This window comes from Apteryx rowi, unplaced genomic scaffold (genome assembly GCF_003343035.1).
Source record: "Apteryx rowi isolate R43461 unplaced genomic scaffold, aptRow1 scaffold_148, whole genome shotgun sequence".
In the NCBI taxonomy this organism is placed as follows: Eukaryota; Metazoa; Chordata; class Aves; order Apterygiformes; family Apterygidae; genus Apteryx; species Apteryx rowi.
Window position 1 is genome coordinate 521,502 of NW_020447730.1, and position 21,927 is coordinate 543,428.

The 21,927-nt window shown below is 40.5% G+C and overlaps 1 protein-coding gene across 13 annotated transcripts in view; it reads right to left on the minus strand.

Moving 5' to 3' along the window:
• Window positions 1-21,927, minus strand: part of TRAPPC9 (trafficking protein particle complex 9) — a 460,967-nt gene that overhangs the window by 262,744 nt on the left and 176,296 nt on the right. For 12 of the 13 annotated variants that reach the window (XR_003252299.1, XR_003252300.1, XM_026058552.1 and 9 more), the window contains one exon: window positions 16,848-16,958. Coding sequence is in view for 11 of the 13 variants with exons in the window: in XM_026058552.1 (XP_025914337.1) it covers window positions 16,848-16,958 (111 nt within the window). In the remaining 2 variants the exon portion in view is untranslated. Of the gene's footprint in view, window positions 1-15,546; window positions 16,503-16,847; window positions 16,959-21,927 lie in introns of those variants that run through there. The other variant, XM_026058559.1, reaches the window with a different exon arrangement.

A 21,927-nucleotide genomic window follows, 5' to 3' on the forward strand; every position in this document is an offset into this window, starting at 1 on the left:
TTATATGCACTAACTGCTTTTTCAGGCCTTAAAATAAAAGAAGAACATAGTCTAGGCCAGAACAATGCTACTGTTATAATCGCTGCTATCACATAACCAGCCCATTTCTCCATTAATTACACTAATTACAGAAGCCTACTATTCAGCCCTGCAGGTGATTATCTAAACCAATAATGAAAAAATGCAATTTTTACTTCATAGTTATTTAAAGGAATAAACAAAAAGGGAAGGAAGGCAGCTTTATCCACGAGAAAGATAATGGGAATCAATGCTTCCCATACAGAAGTGTTTTATCATCAGTTCATATAAGTGCATATACATCTAGGGATAATTAGAAGTGTGCTGGGAAGGTTTATTACTCCAGATAAGGTTCCAATTTAAAACATTTCTGTTTCATTATGGTTTAGTTCTATAACTAAGAAAACGATTCTAGATGATTTACACACCCTTACCTTTCAGTGCAGGGAGATGTCAATGCTATTGTACAGTCCCACAGACCCCTTTCAAAAGTTATATATTTAAAGAAAATTCATCAACTAAGTTACCAAGATTTTAAAACTGAAATGAATTTAAAAACATATCTTTACTATTATTCTCCATGAGTTCTCTTTCTGTTTTACTTTCAATCAGAAATACAAATTCTGTTCACATCTTCATTTTGCTTACACTAAATATTTGGGTTTGGGGTCCCGAATAGTTATACTCTTATTAAAATATAGTTTGTTAATATTTTTGATGAAGCATTCACATCCCAAAAAATTGGTCTTAAATCAACTTCCCGTGTATTTAAACCATACCTTAACTATACTATTAACATTAATAAGAAAAAGAACGAAACGTTCAAGCTGTCATGAGCTTACGAGCTACATTTTAATGCAAGGACATAAACTTTACCTCCACTCCAAACCAGCTCACGTTTGTTGCAGATTTTTTTTAGATCACTACCCTACATGAGTTTCCACCAACCTGTTATGCTGAATCACTCGTAAAAGGGATCTGTATGGCAAGAAGGTACCAAAACGTATCAACTCCACTCAGTTTGAGTCCGCTTAGTGAGCTGGAATTATCCCGATCTAGGCGTTAGCTACAGACTGCAACGCGGATGCTGAAAATCACACTAAGTACTCACCGCACACTCATCTACAGTCTTTCGAAAAACAGGTAGATGACCAGCTTCCTTTGAAACTCGCTGCTACCTTAGACTTTTCTTCAGCACCTTTCTTTTTCCAAAGAGGAACACACGGAGCTCGTAATCTGGTACGTGCATATTAYGTTCTACCACGGTTCCAAAACTCATTTTTACAGTTGCTCCTATAATACTCAAATTCATGTGTGCGACTTGGATACATTCTGTATTCCTAAGTGAAAGATCTGAAAAGACATTCACTGCTGCAACTTAAATTAATGTTTCTTCTTTTTGCATAATTTTACATTATCCCTCAATTTCTTGTAATTTCTGCAGTAGCAGGTATGAGTCCTAATTAGTGATCAGAATCACTTAGCGTCAAGGAGCGCGCACACACACACACACACACACACGGGGAAAAGACAAGCCGTTGTCAATGAGTTCACACACAAAACAGATATAAAATTGCTGGGTAGAATAGAGAAGAGAGAGAACAAAAAATAAAGAGCAAGTGGTCAACACAATAGAAAAGTCAACACAAGAGGAAAAACTCTCCAGTGGGTGTTCAGCTAGAAATTCTTTTATGCAGCAAAGGCGTGTAATTTGCTACACAAAATTTAGGTTTAAATGCCTCAAAAGCTTGAGAAATTATAGTAGCAGGCGAATGCCATTTTCTTCACTGCATAYTTAATCGTGGATTTCTAACAGGGCTCTGGCATTTCCATAATTGACCATAGGAAGAAACCAGTAGTCTTTAACAATGCTGTAATTTCCTAAGCGACTGTAAATCATCATTTCCATTTCAGACCACTATAGCTGATGTATTCAAAGTAAAAACTTTTGGAAATCTTGAAGCTCTTCTTTTTGCATGCCAGCTTTTGGTACCGCTGCAAACCTCGCCTCTCCAGGCACGTTCGTGATGCTCAGAGGCTGCCAGGGCACCGCGCCGGCATTCGATGGCTACGGCAAACCGCAAAGGGCAGGCTGCTCCCGGCACCTTCTGTCTCTCCAGCCTCGCATCATAGCATGCACCTCTTCCATAAYGTGCTTAAGCATATGGATTAAAAAAACCATGCAAGACAGACTTTGTTATTCCGGTTAACTACCTGCTAAGTTAAATGGYTGAAGTTTCCAAAAAATGAGCAGAATACGACTTCTGTATTCTGCTCCTGCTCAGACATACCAGGTGAAGAACGTAAAACCATGTAGAAAGTTCAATGGTGCGGCAGGAGTTACAGCACCAAACAAGACAGAGAACGAGGTTTCTGCAGAAGAACATCGCGCTGGGCTCAGAGCGACAAAACACCAATTTCATATCACACAAAGCTCTGTTACCCTTCCCTTTAAATTATATTAAAGTCAGACTTATTGTAAACAAGATATAAATCCTCTCAGAATCGGATCAGGTCTGATTAGCATAGTGTTGTCCTCTATCTTGTCCTCCAAGTAAAAAGTTTAAGGAGGAGAATTAAAAGTACTGAAAGCCCATGCCAATTTTCCAGAGCTTTCCATGTTGTTTTTATCCTGAACAAGAGGCTTCTGGCCAAAGTTATCCCTCAMAGAAAAAAGTGAAATGTACCTCTGCATAATCCTTGATCAGGTACCAAATTCCCAATCTCCATTTTTTTCCCCAAAATTTCCTTTGGGAACTTTTTAGCTTTTGCAGGAAATGTCCATCTACAGGCATGAATTTACAGTCCTTGCAAATTCATCCTGACAAAGCACGGAGAGAATATTAAATTGTTCTAAAAAGAAGTCGCAGTGGACTCATTCCTGGGCTTCAAAGCAAGTAAACAGGTCATCCCTAGCCTCTCACAAGGAGTCCACTGGGCCTAAACGTTTCTTACAACTTTTAAGTTAGCAGGACCCTAAACTCAAATGCTGATCAACACCAGGACTCAAATGAGAATAATATCATGAGACTAATATAATGAGAAAGCTCAACGTTTAAGAGTTGTGAAGTTTTAAGTGTCTTTCCCTTTCTGATATGTCTGTAAAGATGACGGTCAAAGGACTGGGTACACCTTTGGGCAAACTCTGCCATGGGGAAACCAGTGGGCTTCTAGGGCATACTTATCCTCCACATTACTGAGAAGTTTAGAGCTGTCCACCCCTTCTCTTCCCCTAATAGCATGGTTGGATTTACTCCTGTCACCTTGTCTCCTTTACAGCTACATTTTGTGTCTTATCACAGTTGCAAAAGTTTCCCACGGTTTGGCAGGACTGAACGATTTGATGAGTCCTTCCACCCTACCACAAGTTACTGTGCTTGACTTCCACCACCACCGTATCACCTGTAACTTCTCTTCTGCTCTGAGCAATTAAAGCGATTCAATCGAGAGTACTTAGCCACGAGATTAAAGGAGTAGTCCTTTAAAACCCTCTAAAACACCCACAGGAAATGAGATGATGATCTCATCAGCCTGTTTCTAACTTTTAATTCAACCTGCCGTAGCAGCTCGTGCCAGGTAACAACATTGGTACAAACGGAGCCCCTGTTCCTTCCTCCTCCTCATCGTGCAATCTTCTCTTTATTAGAGTCTGCCTTTCAATTAGCTTTTCAGCTCTTCAGGATATGGCTAACTTCCTTGTGTCTCCGCTGGTGGCAATATCGGTAATAAACAACGTGACCGTTGTGTGTTCATAATATCACCTTCGGTAATAAACACTAGCAGCACGGATGAACCAAAACCACAGTTCGAGAGCACCTAGATTATTTTCCATCATAACGTCCGAACGCGAAAACAGATAACGTTTCAGTTACCGCTGAAGGTTATAACTTAGATTTTCCTGACCAAGCACTGAAGAGCAAAACGCAGACTTGAGTCGCCAATTAGCCGGGCTCTGGAAAGCATCTTCTCACCCAGCGCCAGAATGGCAGCCAAGCTGCTCAATTTAGGATGCGTGACTTAAACAGAGGGGAGGGCAAGAGCTAAAAATAGCAGCAGCAAAAAAAAAGCCAATTAGCAGGAATTGCCACAATAACCTTTGTCAGGATAAATTTAAGGTATAAGGCTCAGAGATAGTTCCTATGGCAACCGCTGGCGCTTGCAAGGTACCATTAATGAGAAATGCAGTATCTGTCACACCAGAACCTGCATGCAGCGGTGGCCTGGCAGCCTATTTAAAGACCTACCGGTTGCTCCCCTGCCCCCTTTTTCAAACTGGAAAGTAAACTGCTATACAAATATCATTAATATACACATTTTTCTAATTTTGCGTTCTCTTACCACCTACTRTCTTCAGTCACTGAACTCTTAAGACCTCGGCGTAAGCTTTGTTTAAATTGAGAAGATTAGATTTACAGACATCACACGCCTTTTCTCTCCTCTTTGCCAAATAAATTTAGCTCAATACRTACGAAGGACACTCCAAGTAGCGCGAGGGAAAAGGCTTTGCGTGTGCACCCCGAAACATATAGTGGCAGGACTTCAGATAAAAAAAAACAGTTTTATTTTGTGCAAGGAACGTTCTGCCACTAAGACAAATAGGAACTTTAACTAACTCCCTTCCTTGACAATACTGTGTGTACCTGTTATTTTTACAAAACATAACCTACCCAGTGGAAATTACATCAAATGTATTTCTGATATTTTTTCCAAATACACACATACAAGTATTCAGTGTGATTCAAAAACAGCTTTAAAAACAGACACAGTTTCTCCTTTTTCTACAAAAAGTCCATTTCACTTCTATTTCTAGTAGTTAGCAAAAAAAAAAATCACAAACCCAGAGTGTCACTCCCACCACAAGCACTTTCTTTAAAGACAAATCTGCATGAATTTATTCCTACACCCATGACACCGTTTACACCAGGGCCCTAAAGAAGGTATTTTTCAGGAATGTAAAAAACTAATGTAATGTGAGCTGCTGCTTCTCCTTGCTGTAGCATTTCTGAATACCGGAGTGGACAGCGGGATTTGTTCAAAGCTACCAGCATCTTAAAGCTTGGGCCAGCTACGAGCTATTTTTCAGCTATGGCAGGATCACAGCGATACACATGGTTTATACACATGGTCACTGCTAATGCAAAGCCGCTCAGTAAAACCCTCTTTTCTCGTGAAGTTCCTCCTTGATCCAGCCTGGTTTTGTTCAGATCATGCTGAACCTTTATAGAGTGGAGGAATCCTACTGTAAGAAACTTCTTTAAGAGCTCAGAAATGGCTACAGGTTATTACTATTACTGTATTTGGTCAAAGGCAGCTTATGATTCGAATAGGTTAAGCGCGGTCTCTGCAACGCCACGGCCAAGCTCTTGCCCTGGCATCACCAGGTGTTAGATCTCCTCGAAGCCGTTAAAGCTCTGCCAACGCAGGGAGCTGCACAACTAATTAACACCATTTTGATACAACCGATTCGGCTGAGAACAAAGTTTAGCTGGTGGAAGCAACCTCGGGTAATCTGTAGATATATTTTTTTTATGTTGCAGCCTCGTTAGTCAATGAAAACGATTTTAGCTAAGCTACATCCGCAGCCAGGATTTTGCCACGGACGCGTCGCAGCAGCTACGAGCAGAATGAACATTGTGTCACGTGTCCTGCAGCGTTGACATCCAGTTCATTTTGAACTGAAAAAAGACAAAGAATAAACATATCAAGGAAATACAGATGGAAAACTGTTATAGCTGAAATAATTTAAAGAGATAAAGATTTCCTCCTGCAAACAATGACTCAACAGCTTCTTTCCAAAACAACAGTAGTTCCTGGAGACTTAGACGGGAAAGAAGAAAAATGATTTTAACTGCATTAAAGGCCTGCAGCTGTACTAAACCATTGGCCAAACTCTGTTCTGCTATATTGGGTATATCTAGTTTCAATGCATACTGAATTTATCTCTAAATTTTTAACTATAGACTAAGACCAGAATTTCTAACTTTGTCTTGTAGCTTATAGCACCATCAGCTGTTTTAAAAAATGGTAAAACAGGTGGTTGTTGTTCCTGCCTCTCCACTGCTTTCACCCTTTGTATCTTTTAGTAAAGAAACAAATCAATAAACCGGTTTCTGTTTAACTGCCTCAACAACAGTTGTAACAGATAGCAAAACTTTAATCCTATAATTGAAGAAATTGAAAAAAAAAATTACTACCAACCCTCTAAGGCTACTAAATTTCAAATAAATTTATAATTTGTTCTTCCATTTATGCTGTGTACTTGCTTTCTGCTTTTTTTTAATTTTATTTTTAAGCGTTTGCTCAAGCGTAGCAGCATCTACAGGCTGCGGTCTCACCATGGTCCCATTCTGCTATCTGTACAAACACGAGACCACAATACCTACCTTAAAAACAGTATCATTATGGGAAATACTCTATCAAATTTCCTGCACTGTATAGTTTTAAAATTATGAGCTTTGATCACTACAGCAAAAGTTTGAACTATGTCCACTGAAAGGCTGATCTGCAGAAAAAAATTTAATGCTCTCACGTTTTCAAGAAAAAAATCTATGGTGGCGGTTTTTTATATCACATTGCTCTCAAGTGACTCAACATGGGAGGTCTCGCGCACGGAAAAGCCTGCAAGAAGATTTCAGGCTCTAATACTGGCAATAAAGCCAATAACGCTCCGCTCTAGTCCCCTCGGAAAATTCAGCGTAAAAGCAGAATTGCAATGAAAGCTGCGACCAAAGTCAGTTTTGCCAGGTGTGTTATACAAGGGCAAGCTGTGCGGCAGTACCGAAACTGGTCCTGTTTGGGAACGAGACTATGAGAAGATCGCAAAATAAAAGATAAAGTCAGTATTCTCAAGCAACATTGGCCTTTCAATTTTGGGGGGGATTTTTCAGAGTCAAGTAACTCTTACAGAGGATATACAATTAATGTTAACAGTTAACTGTTAAGGTCAAGAAGATTAGACCAATTAAGGTGTATTAGAGGTTAATATTTGTAAGGATGCTATAGGATTAATGCACTCACATCAGGAAAGCAGAATCTCAAAATACAATTATTATCATATAATGTTGGAATACAGTATGGCATTACATATTTTGTCGAAAAAAGGTCAAATAAATTATACGTATAGAAATTACAGAATGCTTTGACCCACATTTATTCTGAAATTAAGACCTACAAGTGTCCTAGAGTGAAATTCAAATTTTAAAGGAATTTTGAATCCCAACTTCCAGAGAGTAAAATCTTCTCAAAATATGAAACTAAGCCAACAGCAGCGCTATTTGGAAACTCGAGCTATTAAAGAGTATTAGAAGTACTTCATGTTCATCACAGTGAGATCGCTGAGCACACAAAATATAACTTTTTCCTATGGGGAAACATCCTGTGATGTGCACGCGTTTGCCRATACGATACGCCCGCTCGAAAGGTGAGCTGTTTGCTATTCAACGCTGTTGAGCACCGAGCAGGCATTTTCACACCCGGGAATTTTCGGACCTGCGCCCATTCCCTGAGTGGTAAAGGCAGCCTGAAAGCACTATATAAGGCAAGGAGTAATTTTTAAAGCGTAGATACAGAAGTTTTAAGCRCACATACAGCACTAGACAGAAATCAAAGCATGACGGGATTCAATCAGAGTTTCCGTCCGTCAAGTAACAGCCCTTCTGAGGGCCAGCAGACCAAACTGCTCCAACCATTTCATTTGAGAACTGTCTGTTATTCTTCAAAAATCCAAAGCCAGGACAGGATTCTTCATTTTTATTGCACCTGCCAACTGCAAGAAAACCAACTGGAAGCAGTATGCATTTGCATAAGCAGAGCACAAATGCTGCGCGCTTGACTAAAACCCGGCCAAGTTAGCAGGGGTAAAACTCGCCCTTGGGAAAACTCCAGCCCGTAAAAGAGCAGGCTTGAGTGGAGGGGCAAGGGGGCCAAAGACAGGAAAGGCGATGRACTTAACACTGCAAAATTTGAAGCTCGTCACCAACAGATCAAGATTTGTCAACATCACTTACTCAAATCCGTTAATAGAAATAGCAACATAGGCAAGTGGCATGACACAACCACCACAGGTGTTTTGTCTTACTCACATGCTCTTATTTTGCCCTTCCCTCCTAAAGCAGTGCATACTTTTTCAGGGGGAGGGGAGCAGGGTTGCTATTATATTTCTGCAAGGTAAATAACACATTGCACTCAAATTTAGCAGAGCACTGTATTTTTTTAATTTAGAACCTATAAATCAGGACATTATTCCCAGGAAGGCTTCGACTTTTTGTCTAGAATCCTAGTTAGTCTAGCGACTTCAGGGACCGAAAAGAAAACAGAGACTCCACTTCAAACACACTCCTAAAGACACCTTTATGACTTTAAAAAGAGAAATGTCATAATATAGAGAGGCTTTATATACCGTAGCCTTTACGTAACGTCTTTCAGACTCCTCTTTTAGGTCACTGTTGTTTCAGCTTTTGCTTCCAGCTAATGAAGGAAGAAGGCAATGCACGTCAAGACTGAAGAATAAACGCAAACTAGCRAAGCACCAGTTTTAAAGGACTGTTCTCCTTTGAAGGAAAGGCTCATAAAACAACTATTTTAATTGCGCTCTTGATCACCTAAAATAAATTAATAGGAATTGTGTATTTTTGTTTCCAATTTCATGAATCTACGCTACACCATCACGATCTTTTTACAGGGGATCAGAGAGTAGGCAGAAAGCCAAATCAGCGCAGCGTCCAAGTGCTACTTTAATAAATCCTTTGGCCATTAAAGCAGACTTAACTGGCGYCCATTCAAGGCAATCCTCTTTCATCCCATTAATGCCGTCCCCATGTCACCACAGCTGCAAAACACACCAAGTGTTCCTAAATACAGAGTGTGCTATAGGCTAAATTAATCTGTTTATCCATAGATATCCATCAACTCAGTTCTGACCTGGAGCTGTACCTATACTTGACTGTTCACTCTGCTACTGGCAGTGTGAACAAAAATGTCCCAAAATGCATTGATAGCTTTCTTCCCCTGGTAAAGATGATGATTAATTGGGTAAAAAGCATTCAGCTCACTTCACATTTCAATCTATAACCTATAAGGCTTCTGCATATCCCTTCTGCTTTTCCAGATGAGCACAGGAGGCACCAGATTGGTGCCTTCACCAGGTGTGGAGGAACATAAAAAGTAACGCACCTCATCAGGCATACGAAGCAGGATTGTGCAGATACGGACTACTTCCACTAACACACTGCTTCAAGCAGTCTGTGGATCTGGAGGCCAAGAGCCTTGCACGTAACATGGCGCTACGCAGAAGGATACAGGAAGAACGGCTGAGGAAAGGAAGCAAAGCGCAGAGTGCCAGAAGAGGACACTTGCTGGGCAGATAGGCAACCTGAGCAGGCATAAACTGCTACAGCCACGAGAGGAACCAATTCATACGGGCACATGTCCAGCAGAAAAACACCAACACAGCACGGTCAGCTTTGGGAAGGACGAGCGAGTATACCGCCGTGTAGGTAGATTCTTTGAATCGCAGAATATTTTAGGTTGGAAGGGACCAGTCCAAGCCCCTTACTCAGAGCAGGGCTAACTCGGGAGGTGGCCACACATATGCACATTGGCAGCCCAGCAGCATACGTGCAATACTTGTCTTTCTAACGTCTGTCTCGCATCGTTTCCTTTAGCTAGGTTTCTAACTTGGACTTCACTATAATGCGTAAACACCCACATGAAAATTTCACATAGGAAAACATACAACTGCAAGATGGCAGACAGCAATACCGTCTCTGGGTTGTGCTGACTACTGAGCAGGTTTGAGACAAGACAGAAATCTTGATTAAGTTTTCATCTCTCCAAATCATTGACCAACACTGGTAGAAAAACCAATGTTGATTAGCAATACTTAGCTTTCTCCTTCCGTGTTCAGAAAATCCACTAGAAAAAGAACAGACAAAATCCATATTTCCCATGGAAGCCTTCCTTCCTTTGGAAATGAGTATTTTGTTTTGATTTAATTTTAATGAGGGGCTAAAAGGCTGACAAGGGGCAACCTTCATTTGCTACTTTTTTCTGTAATCCACCGATGTCGAAACATGATTTTCTAAAACCACAATACAAATGTCTTGGCCTCGATGCGTGTGAATGAAGGAAGTGTGTGGTCTGATCTCCACAACGACTTTCTTCAAGAAGCAACACACTTTTCTCCCGTTTAGCTTGCTGCTCCATTGCTATCTAAAGAAAGAAGCATTTATGAATTTTCCTACATTCTGCCCTTCTCCCCGTTTCTCCCACACATCTTTCACAGAAATGGAAAACCAGTGACAAAGTAGAAGCACTTCAGCCAATTTTTAATAGGTCTGCACTTTGTTGAATGCTTCCATTTAGACTGTTAGTTACTAAGGACCAAAATCTGTTTCCCTCTGTAAGTGCCTAGCATCAACAAATTCAAATAAATAAATGATTTTTCCAAGTACTGAAGAAATGAAGGAAGGAAAAAGTCTGGCTTCTTCTATGAAAAAAAGTCTTTTTTAAAAAAAAAATCTAAATCTGAATTCTAAAATCAATTATTCTGACTTTTTTGAAGAGCTGGAACACTGCACTCCAACCAACGTTCTACTTAGGAATTAAGGGTTAAATAAACATGAATATCAGATTTGGAGTGATACATCATCTAAAACTAGGATGGCAAACTTGTATTATGTCTGCCTGATATTTTGTATAGGGGCCAACCTATATAACAATGTTTATGCTCTACCTTAATAAATCCTGTTAGAAATGAACTTGGTCTGCACTCACAACTCTCCCGTTCCCTGAGCTGCACACACAAAATATTAGAAATGGTACAAATGGGATTTCCTGAGCTCAAGTCAATGCTTAGAGGTCAGAAAAATTGTCATGCAGGCCAGATGCAACCTTGGGGCTACCAATTAGTCCTCCCTGATTTAGAAAAACAGTCAGATAGCTGAGATCCACTTTTGATCAGTGATCTGCATCTTCTACCATTTGATCTCCTCTTCCTTGTATCTGTGTAACCAGAACTGAATGTCAGAGACTCTCAGAATCACAGAAGGGTTGAGACTGGAAGGGACCTCTGGAGATCATCTAGTCCAACCCCCTTGCTCAAGCAGGGTCACCTAGAGCACCTTGCCCAGGACCCTGTCCACGTCCAGACGGCTTTTGAATATCTCCAAGGATGGAGACTCCACAACCTCCCTGGGCACCCTGTCCCAGCAGTATTTGTTCCCTCTCTCTATTTGCCTGACATCTTCTCGGATCATACTTGTTTTTTCATGGCACACTCGCATGGAGGACTCACAGCCATCCTGCGATCAACCATCACGCCTTTGCTCCTTACCATAGAAGTATGTCCCTTCCATGGAAGCAATTCTCTGAGTTCTCTAACTACAAATCAGTCTAAAAACTAAGTTTTTCTTTACTCAACAATTGGCTGGCCTATCGTTTCTGCAGATCTTCTCAGTACTCTCTCCAATTTTTCCAAGTGCTTTGAAATAAATATAAACATCAGAACGGGACCATAATATTGATCAGACCAGTGCTATGTACATTAATTTTCCCTACCCTACTGAACATTTCCTTCCCAAATTCTTTGCTGAAAATAACTAATTATTTACACCAAATTATGTGGCATATTTAAAGATTGATTTGCCTATTAGTATAAAAAAGGCAAGCCTTACAAAATTGACGTATTTAACAAATTTCAAGTATGAGGCAAAACAAATAATATTACCAAGAAAGCAGTAAGTGATTTTCATATTTTAGTTAATACACTCTTCATCATTTTTTAAATTTACTTCAAGCTACCTCAGAAACTGCCAGCTTGCCATGGATTTAACAGGAAGACCCAGGGAAATTGCTGTGAAATTCTAGTTTCCTTTGATGACAGCACGCAGAGCCTTAGTCACAGCAGCTGTGTCTTAAAACACGAACTATAACGTCAATGTAAGGAAGACATAATTAATCTCTCATACAGACAACATGCTCTGTCATAAACAAGAGCACAAATTAAACATCGTCTTGGCAGCTAAGAGAACTAACAATCATGATTTACTTACACATGGACAATAAATCTGTTGAGGGGACTTACTGATGATTTAGAAAGGGGCAGAATATTTACATTTTCGCACCCTTTGGCAGATGACATATTTCAAAATGTTTTAAATATGTACGTGCATTGTTAACTAGCACTGCAGAAATTGCAGGATACGGTATTTCAGTTCAACTGAAGGATTTTTCTTGTTGCATACAAGATCATTGCAAACATTGATCATTTAATATACATTTATTATTAACAGTTGTAAAAAAAGATAGCAAGTATTTAACGCTAATCATGCAACCAGTTTCCAGAGTAATGGCACTTCTGCAAATTCAACATTTAGCCAATTAAGTCTAATAAGATATTCACAGACTTTATAGCTCAATTAATCAATGTATTTAAATAAATTAATTAAGCAGTAGTCAATGGCACTCTTTAAAAATACACACACAACGAACTTTAAACATAATCGTTAGTTTTCATGGATGAAAAAACACCACACTAAGAGATAATAACGAAAATGATTTGTTTCTTAAACTAATTATTCTTAACTGTCATTAGGATTAAAAAATATATATTTAAAAATAATTGAAACAATACAACAAAAGTTTACTTATCAAAACTGGGAAAAATACCTACATTCTGCTGATTTAAAAATAATGGGTAACTTATTATAGTGGATATGGATAAGAAAGCTCACTCACTCAGCTCAATAACCCTTCTAATAGGCAGGAACTGGCTACCCAGCAGCAAGATGAGCTGGAATTTCTTAACTTCTGAATGCTCTTGGTACTCTAGTATTTCTTTAGCCTATTTTTTCTCATGCAGCTCCCAAGTATCCCCATTCCACCCCCCACATGCCAAAAAAAAGGGAAAAAAAAAGCAGAAAGAATCTGATCAGGTTATTTCAAATCAACTTTCATATGGGTCACCAGTAGTTGTCAGAACTTATTAATTTTGCTGCTCTGTCATTTGAACTAATAATAAATGGATACTATCATTTATGATGGCCTGTACCAGTAAGACACCTGTCCAGGGGCTTCAGAAATAATTACCTTTCCCAGTGAAATACAAATTTCAATAAAACTTGAATCTCACTCCAGCATCTAATGGAGAAGATGGCTTCTCTAGTGGATGGCATCCACTAGACGTCTTCTGCCATGAGTGACACCATTTGACCCTTTTCTCCCGAGCCTGTTCTTACGGCCTGTTTGCTTTTCATGTCTTCATTCCTCACTCCAGTCCTATCCCCTGCAGTCCTAAGCTTCAATCCTTATGGTCCTCACACCAAGGCCAAAAAAGTCCAAAAACTCCAATGTCTAGAACTGCTATATCTACAGCCACCAGCTGTGGAGCCTTTGCTTATCCCATATACCTGAAAGACTTGCACAGCTCGGGTGTGTTGTACCACAAAGACAGATGAGAGGATTGATCTGCTCAGGCCGCTGCCTTGATAAATCTTCCCCTGATTGCGCTGGTTGGGACGCCTGAACGCCAGACGCACGCCGCACTGAATGTAAATGCAAAGGCAGTGTGCAGTATGCTGTGCAAAATGAGATACCCTGGGGCACGTAATGAGATAACGTCTATTACCATGAATTATGAAGTGATTTACGCATAAATGAGGGTTGTCATGAAATTTAATTTTAATGGTTTGATAATCAAGTAYGAAACACAATAATTACCATACCTAAGTTTTTCAATAAATTAAAATCACTGCTACTGGCAATGCCTTTTTTTTTTTTTTTTTGTTAACATACATAATACAATTCCCTGCCAGAGCTGTCTGCTATATTCTGCCATTTCAAAACATTCAGTCAWATGCCACATTGTTGTGATAAACAAGTTCGGTTACTATTGATTGCATCCATAACATTTCGACACTGATAGCAGAGCCCAACAATGTGCAACTGTACAACAGCTTCAACAGCGCACAGTTATTTCATGAAACAGCTTTGTAGATGGCAGGCTCCACTAGTCTAGAAACCATCTGAAGACTGAGCTTTCCAATACTATATTTAAGAGGATTTGTTTCAACTGAATAGGTTAACCAAGCATATAGACACCACAGTATTGTACATCACAAATATTTTAATTAACTGAAGACACTGCAGACTTCTCAGTTTCACTTAGTCTAGCGAGAACTTCTTCTCTAGAGTAACTTATCTGGCAACTTTTTGCCAGGACACCAACTGTCCAAACAACGTATTTCAGATTGTAGATTAAAGCTGAAAAAAACTCTGCAGATCAACTATAGGAAGCAGCAAAAATCATTTGGTTTTGATCTACAGAACTCAATGAACCCAAAACACACTTTCAGCAATACAGCGAAGGACCCTCCAACGCCCATGCCCCTCTTTTCTCTTGGATCTGCCACCTTGCAGGAAAGGAGGAGATGTAAATCTCTCCCCGCTTTCTGCTCCCTTCCAAGCAAGTCTTCTGTGGACAAAAGGCCCCAGAGTAAAACTCACCACTCATCATCCCACAGTGGGACATGAAGGACTATTTCAAATCGTATAGAAACTGAAAAGGGAGTATGAAGATCACTGTCCATGTAATATCCTGGGATATGGGAAAAAGAAAAGGCTGTTCCTTTGCATTTGTGCATTCACAGAAAAGATAACAGTAAAAGACAGAACAAGGGAGTCAAGAAATAACCCATCAACACCATCATCGTTTGATAGTAAGAAACAACCGGTTAGCAAAGTACGTGTTCCTTACAACTCTTTATCCTAACGTGTAAGAAGAGTGCAGCCTCTCAGGARCTTTGCTTGATACACAAATTTGAGAACGGTTGCACTGCACACACTAAATATTCCTAATCAATGGCTTCTCAACAGCACCCAACGCCTTCCATCGCCTTCAGCGTTTGCCGCAAGAGCAACACAAGACTTCCCTGCAAATCCCTTCCTACCGGGCACGGGAGTGCTTATTCTGTATATTCTGCTTTGACTGCTCCATAACACAGAATATTCACTGTATATTCCGACTGAAAACATTTGATTGAAAAACAACCCGCCAAAGTTGGTTGTCCGACGTTGAAACAGAAGGACCTAGAACCAATGCCCCAAGGAAGGGGAAGATTCCCGAGTTGTTCGTTTTTTCATAAGATTAACAAAAGCCCTTTGCTAGGGATTTGGTAATTTTAAGGCCCAGTTTATGTTCCATTTAAATTTCTCTAGCAGATCGATCAGAATAAAAATTAAATCTTTTAAGCAATATAGCAGCCATATACAGAGTTAAATTAATAGCTTACCATTCAAGAAATAGAAAACAAATGAGTGTAGAACTCACAGGAAACCTAGGGCAACCTCTAAATGAGAATAAAAACAATATTTTACAGTAAGATTAAAATCATTATCCTTAAAAGGTCCAAATACTTTCAACAGTTACACAATCCTCCTTGATAAATGACTGTTTCAAAGGACTTATTGAAAAGGTTTATATCCATTACAATATAATGATTTAAGGATATTTAAACTTCAAATATTAAACCCATAGGAAAATGAAAGCAATTCAGTCAAGGAGATGCAAAGTAACATTATAACAGTATTTGTAGCATTATTTCTATTTACTACCTATCAATGCCAAAACTGGGAGACCGAAATTATCATTATTCCAAGGAACTTACCAAATACATGATGTTAAAAATCAATGGGAAATAGCARGAGTCATATGAACACAATTACACACACAGCATGGATAAGAATATGCACATTTTGGTGAGTATTTAGTTTGCTTTTTTAAAAAAAGACTGATGCCTTCCAAATAAAATGCAAAAGGCACAAACGCCGTATTTTAGTGATATTTTTGTCCATTCCTCGATAAAGAAAAAAACGTCAAAATTCAGCCTCAGTTTGAGCAGATGTGTTTGCCGATGGCTGCGATATCAGAGTCGCTAACGGCAAAAAGCATTCCAACCTTACTAATATTGTGAGCTATTCCAAATTTCTGTTCTGCCCAATTGCATGTCCTGCCAATGACTTATTCTTACTTTGAACTTAATAACCGGATCAAGATGGTGAAGATAGCAAGCTCTCCATGACCAACCTGAAACGTTTCCTCTTTCACAGTTTCACCTTTCCAGGACAAAAATGACGTCACCTAGACGTAACAGATATCCCAGGAAGATAAACCAAGCAACACTGTGCCTAGGTACAGCCAATGGCAGAAATTCGAGGAAGAAAATCTATCAYGGCAAATGATTCTTAAGTGTCTCATGTTGCAGTTAGCTACATTTTACATCACCCTAGTAGGATTATAAGAGCCAATATACATAACAGCCTACTTAATCTAGACTATTTTTTTCCGCAGAAATTGTCACTGCTTTTTCTTCAATTCTATTTTCTTTCCTTCAGTTCTCTTCTTATTAAAATTGATAGAAGGGCTGGGGATCTGTATAGAGGAAAGACTCATTCAAGTTGTGAAAGGATGACAGTCGAGTGCGTTCAGGCTGCAACATCAGAACAACTGTGTTCAGAACGCATGAAAATGCTATTAAAACATTCCTTGATAGCTAAATTATAGCTAAACTAGCCATGTCAATGCTATATCCATTTGTTTATCTCACAGCTATTTCATATTTTGTTATTTTCAGTCTTTTTAGATTCACAGCCAAAATAAATTACATTGAGAAATTACTTGAAATCAATTATGTTACTTTAAAATGAATAAAATTATTGTATTCTTTGACATGTATAAAACGTTAAAAAAGAAAAATAGACCTGCAATAACATCAATAGGGTACAAGAAGTAACAGGGCCACAAATAGGGCCCTTTTAATACCGAAAGCACTCACCGCTGACATTCGCCCGCGTGCAGAATTAAATCTTCGTTGTTCTTAGCACTAATGGTCAACTCGTGCTCTGTAGAGTTGAAGACGTCAAGAAGTAGATGGCATTGCCGGGTGCTGTTCAGAGAAGAAAAAAAGAGTATTAGAGCTTCAACAATACACCACAGAATAATTATAATATATRTAGTGTGTGTGTGTGTACATATCGGAATATATATTTATATTTATTCATATATATACACATTCTCACATACATATTTTATACTCCAATTATAAGAGTTTTTTGTTTTTTTTTTTTACTGGAAACTATGTTTCATTTTTTTACTGAAACTAGACAGAAGCATATATAGTCAAAGGAAAAAAAAGTTAAACGATGATTACGACCTGCACAAGCCCCAAAGCATATGGTCACATATTCTCACTCTGCAGCTCTCAGATCCATGTCTGTTAAAAAGCCACAGATTTTTTTTTCATTTCTTGAGCATTCATGTTAGACCGATGTTATTACTTCAAATTACCTTGACACTATCTTTTTAAGAAACAAAGTTACAAGCAAAATTTAAATCCCTGCCCAGCAAAAGAGGGCAATTCATGTACTGCTATAGCTCTTTTGTCTATGGACCAAAGAAAGCTGGCAACTAGGATACTTTCTACATTATAGCAACTGCTCCGAGAGAGAGAACTGGGTCTCTAAGAGGTGAGATAACTCTGTCTCTTCTGGCAGAAAAGCAAACACCAGCAGTCCTAGGAGAAAACCCTACATTCGTCAGCCACTGTCCTTCCAACCCAAATCTCCCTAGAAATCTTTCATTACGAATATACCAACCTCATCTCTGATAGTCTTGGGAAATACTACTGACAAAGCTCTGCAAAAGAAACTCTGCTCTAAGTTTTCTTTAGGCACTTTTTCTCCTTGTGGAACTAACTGCCAACAGCAGCATTTAGTGAAGATTATAGTACAAYAGAGAAGAAAAAGAAAGAAAGAAACAGAATCAGATGCCATGAGGCCAGATGCAATCATACGGCCGTGATAACGCTTTATCAGTCTACTCCGAAATTCAAAACTTCCCGAGAAGCTAATGAACAACAGAGAAATATCCCGGCCTTCCGAAGCATCGCTACCATTTAGCCTAAATTACTTTGACGTTTAAATGCACGTAGACCAAACTTGCCGCTGTGAAGCACAGCGTAAGGCAGCATCGCCATCGCACAACGATCGCGGACCATCACAGCACAGGTAAGTGCTATCAGAGTCTAGACGCAGGGGAAGATGCTGGTATCGTCCGTCAGGAGGAGACGCCCCAAAAGGAAGGAGGAGAAACACATTTGCAAGGTGAGGACCATCAGAGCTGTCCTCCCAATAACTGCAACGTGCAGGTCTAGTGTGCTTTAAAGGATTACACCTAGGCAGGTTATCTTTTAGGAGTAAAGAATAAATAAATATGCTGATCTCAGTTTTTACTTAGCTTTCAGGCGACTATAGGAGTTTTCAAATTGAAGAGCCTCAGCGAAAGCTTGCTTAAGCTGGGCCCTGAAAGTCTGCATGCTCGTGCCGTTCCTTGCCCTTTGGTTTCACCGTGCCCAACAGCAAGCACAGCATGCAAAATATCCTTAATTCCAGTTTTATTCAGTCATTTCACAAAAGCTAAACCTCAGAAGAAATAACCAAATAAAGAAACAATTCTCTCCTGGTAACCAGAAATATCTTCGAGCAGATATGAACACTAAACTTTTCAAGAGTTATATGTATTCAAACTTCATAATATACAGTTGAGTGTCTCAGGTAGCCAAGTACGTTTACCCTACTGCACACTAATTTGCAGTTAAACCCAAATGCCAACCCTTCCAAAGGAAAATTAAACTCTAGCAGTTCACGAGTTTAGGAACCGCTCTTCTATTTTGGAAGCAGATTCTCTAGATCAAACTATGGTTCTCTTCTGAACATCAAGGAATATCATTTTCGGAGCATGCGCAGAAGGGACTGTGCTGCTACCTTGCAAGCCCTTGAGATGGAAACACTCCTTCAACAAGCCCGGGAGGCTCAAGTTCAGGCGACAGCAGTGATAGCAGCATCCCATGCAATCGGGCACTAAATGACAAGCAAATCCTGCTTGGAGACAGGGGCATCTCTCCTAGACAAAGAGAAAAGCAAAAGGAGATGTGGAGGCTGTTTTTGTATTTTTAGGGGGGTTCATTCTTTTCAGATCAAACCCCACTGAATATAGAGAGGAATGCACAAAGGCAGCTGAGTGCCTGAAGCAAACATGACCAAACTCAAGAATTTAGAARAAATGAGGAGTCAGAGCCCTTAATGAGAATTCCCTCCCTTAACAACTCACACACACAAAAAAAGAAATACTGGAAGGGCAGCACTCAAGTTAGTAGCTAACCTGTTACCGGTAATGAATGAAAAGGAGAGAAAAAGCAGCCTGGCTTCCATCTCAGCATTGGGAGAGTGGGACAAGACCTGTAAGGACACCACAGACTTCTGCCTCTCCAGTAGATATGAAGTTAAGATCTGCAAGTGAAACTTCTGCTAGAGAGTATGTTTACAAAATTTATGGAAGTAGGATTTTTTAATATATCCCATAGCAACTTCCCATACTGGAAGTTACAGGAGGAAGTCAGTAGGCTGCGCAGCATCCGAGAAGTGGAGCAAGAGATAGACAGGGTATTCTCGGAGACTGTGCAGCTTCGGGAGTCCCAACCCCCCACAGCAGTGGAGTTGCTGGAGGGCTCTGTGCCGTGTGAAATGGTACATCATAACACTGTAGAAGAAGGCTGGAAACTGGTCACTGCTCGTGGGAGGAGAAAGGCTCCTGCTCCTCCCAAAGACTTGCAGCTGAAGAACAGGTTCAGTGCCCTCCAGGATGAGGAGGAGATGGACCTGGCTGCAAGGGAAGTACCTGTGCCTTGCCGGAACGCCCGGAAGAAGTGGCGAGTGATTGTTGTGGGGGACTCCCTGCTGCAGGGGACGGAGGCATCTATCTGCAGACCTGACCTCATGTCTAGAGAGGTTTGTGGCCTGTCAGGGGCTCGTGTGAGAGATGTCATGGAAAGACTGCCAAAGCTTGTCCATTCTTCGGACTATTACCCACTGCTGCTCTTCCAYGTGGGYGCCAATGACACCAAGGGCAAACTGGAGACCATCAAGCAGGATTTCAGAGCTCTGGGGATGGTGGTCAAGGGTCTGGGAGCCCAGGTCATCTTCTCCTCAATCCTGCCAGTGAGGGGGATGGATGAGAGGAGGAGGAGACAGACTTTCCAGGTTAACGACTGGCTGTGCTGCTGGTGTTGGCAACAGGGTTTTGGTTTCTACGACCATGGGACCCTGTTTGAAGATCGACAACTGATGGCGAGAGATGGGATCCACCTCACGAGGCGGGGCACGCGGGTCTTTGCCAACAGGTTGGCCAACCTGGTAAGRAGGGCTTTAAACTAGGAAAGATGGGGGAAGGGGAGAGTTATAGTGACAGGGTAGTTGGCAAAAGACTGCTCAAGTCAGGATGCCTCCAGCAGGTGAATGCAGCCAGGGAAGTGCGCATGGGATGTGGCTATGGAGGACCCTCTGGTATCCCTCCTGGGAAACCTGCATGCTCGATCACCTCTCTGAAATGCCTGTACACCAACGCACGCAGCTTGGGGAACAAACAGGAAGAACTAGAGATCTGTGTGCGGTCGCAGGGCCATGATCTCATTGCCATTACAGAGACATGGTGGGATAGCTCGCATGACTGGAGTGCTGTCATGGATGGCTACGTGCTTTTTAGGAAAGACAGGCCAGGAAAGCGAGGTGGTGGAGTTGCTCTTTATGTGAGAGAGCAACTGGAATGTATTGAGCTGTGCCTAGGGGTGGATGAAGAGCGAGTCGAGAGCTTATGGGTAAGGATCAAAGGGCAGGCTARYAKRGGTGACACTGTTGTGGGTGTTTACTACMGGCCACCTGATCAGGAAGAGGAAGTCGATGAGGCCTTCTACAGASAGCTGGAAGTAGCCTCACGATCCCAGGCCCTGGTTCTCATGGGGGACTTCAACCACCCCGATATCTGCTGGAAAGACAACACAGCTAGGCACAAACAGTCCCGGAGGTTCCTGCAGAGCATTGGTGACAACTTCTTGACACAGGTGGTGGAGGAGCCAACAAGGAGAGGTGTGCTGCTGGACCTCGTACTAACAAAGAAAGAAGGACTAGTTGAAGGTGTGAAGGTTGGGGGCAGCCTTGGCTGCAGTGACCATGAGATGGTGGAGTCCTGCGAGGATCCACGAAATGGCCCTCTTTTTGCAGGACCAACTTCAAGTTATCCATGAGCCGTTTTGCTTTAACCATAAGGATCTGGTCAGGTTTGGGAAGAGTATTTCACTGTTTTGGATCCTGTTATTTTCAGTCGGGTGATTTATAATCTAAAGGTCTTCAGAATAACATACAAAATTAAGTTAATAATCATTTCAAACACTCTCTTAATTTTTTATTGAAAATCATAGAGTTAATTCTAAACTGTCTTGAAGATTATTGTTTGAATTTCTCTGTTATCCTCTGTTAGATAATTSAGGATATAACACACAAACAACAGGTATAGATATGATGGATCAAATTATCCTTTTAAAAAAATTACAGTTCCTGTTACGATTCCAAAAATGGTCACAAAATTGGGAGCAGGGGAAACTAAGACAAGAGACAATTATATTTTGATCTAAACACTTCTTTCAGGGGTAGTGCAAGTATTTTTCCGATCCACTCTGAAGAAACATGAGAGGACTTGCTTCAGTAGCATTTAAGGCAGTATTAAAAACCAGATGCAGCTGTCATGTTGTAATGACGGCTCACTGCTGAGAACAGCCTCCTTGCAGTTCTGCTTCTAGCTTAGTTTTACAGGCGGTTTAAGCAAGAAAAACTGAAGGGGGGATTTTGGCAAGTTTTCTACATCCTGACTCAGCTCAGTCTCCCCATCGACAGAAATCAATGTGTGTTCTTAAATCCACATTTTTGCTTTAGTGTCTTATTTGTTTCTTTTACTTTTTCCTTTAAACAGGCGTACACAACACCCCTACTCATAAAGTCAAGAGAAGCACTTGGCAATGAAGACAG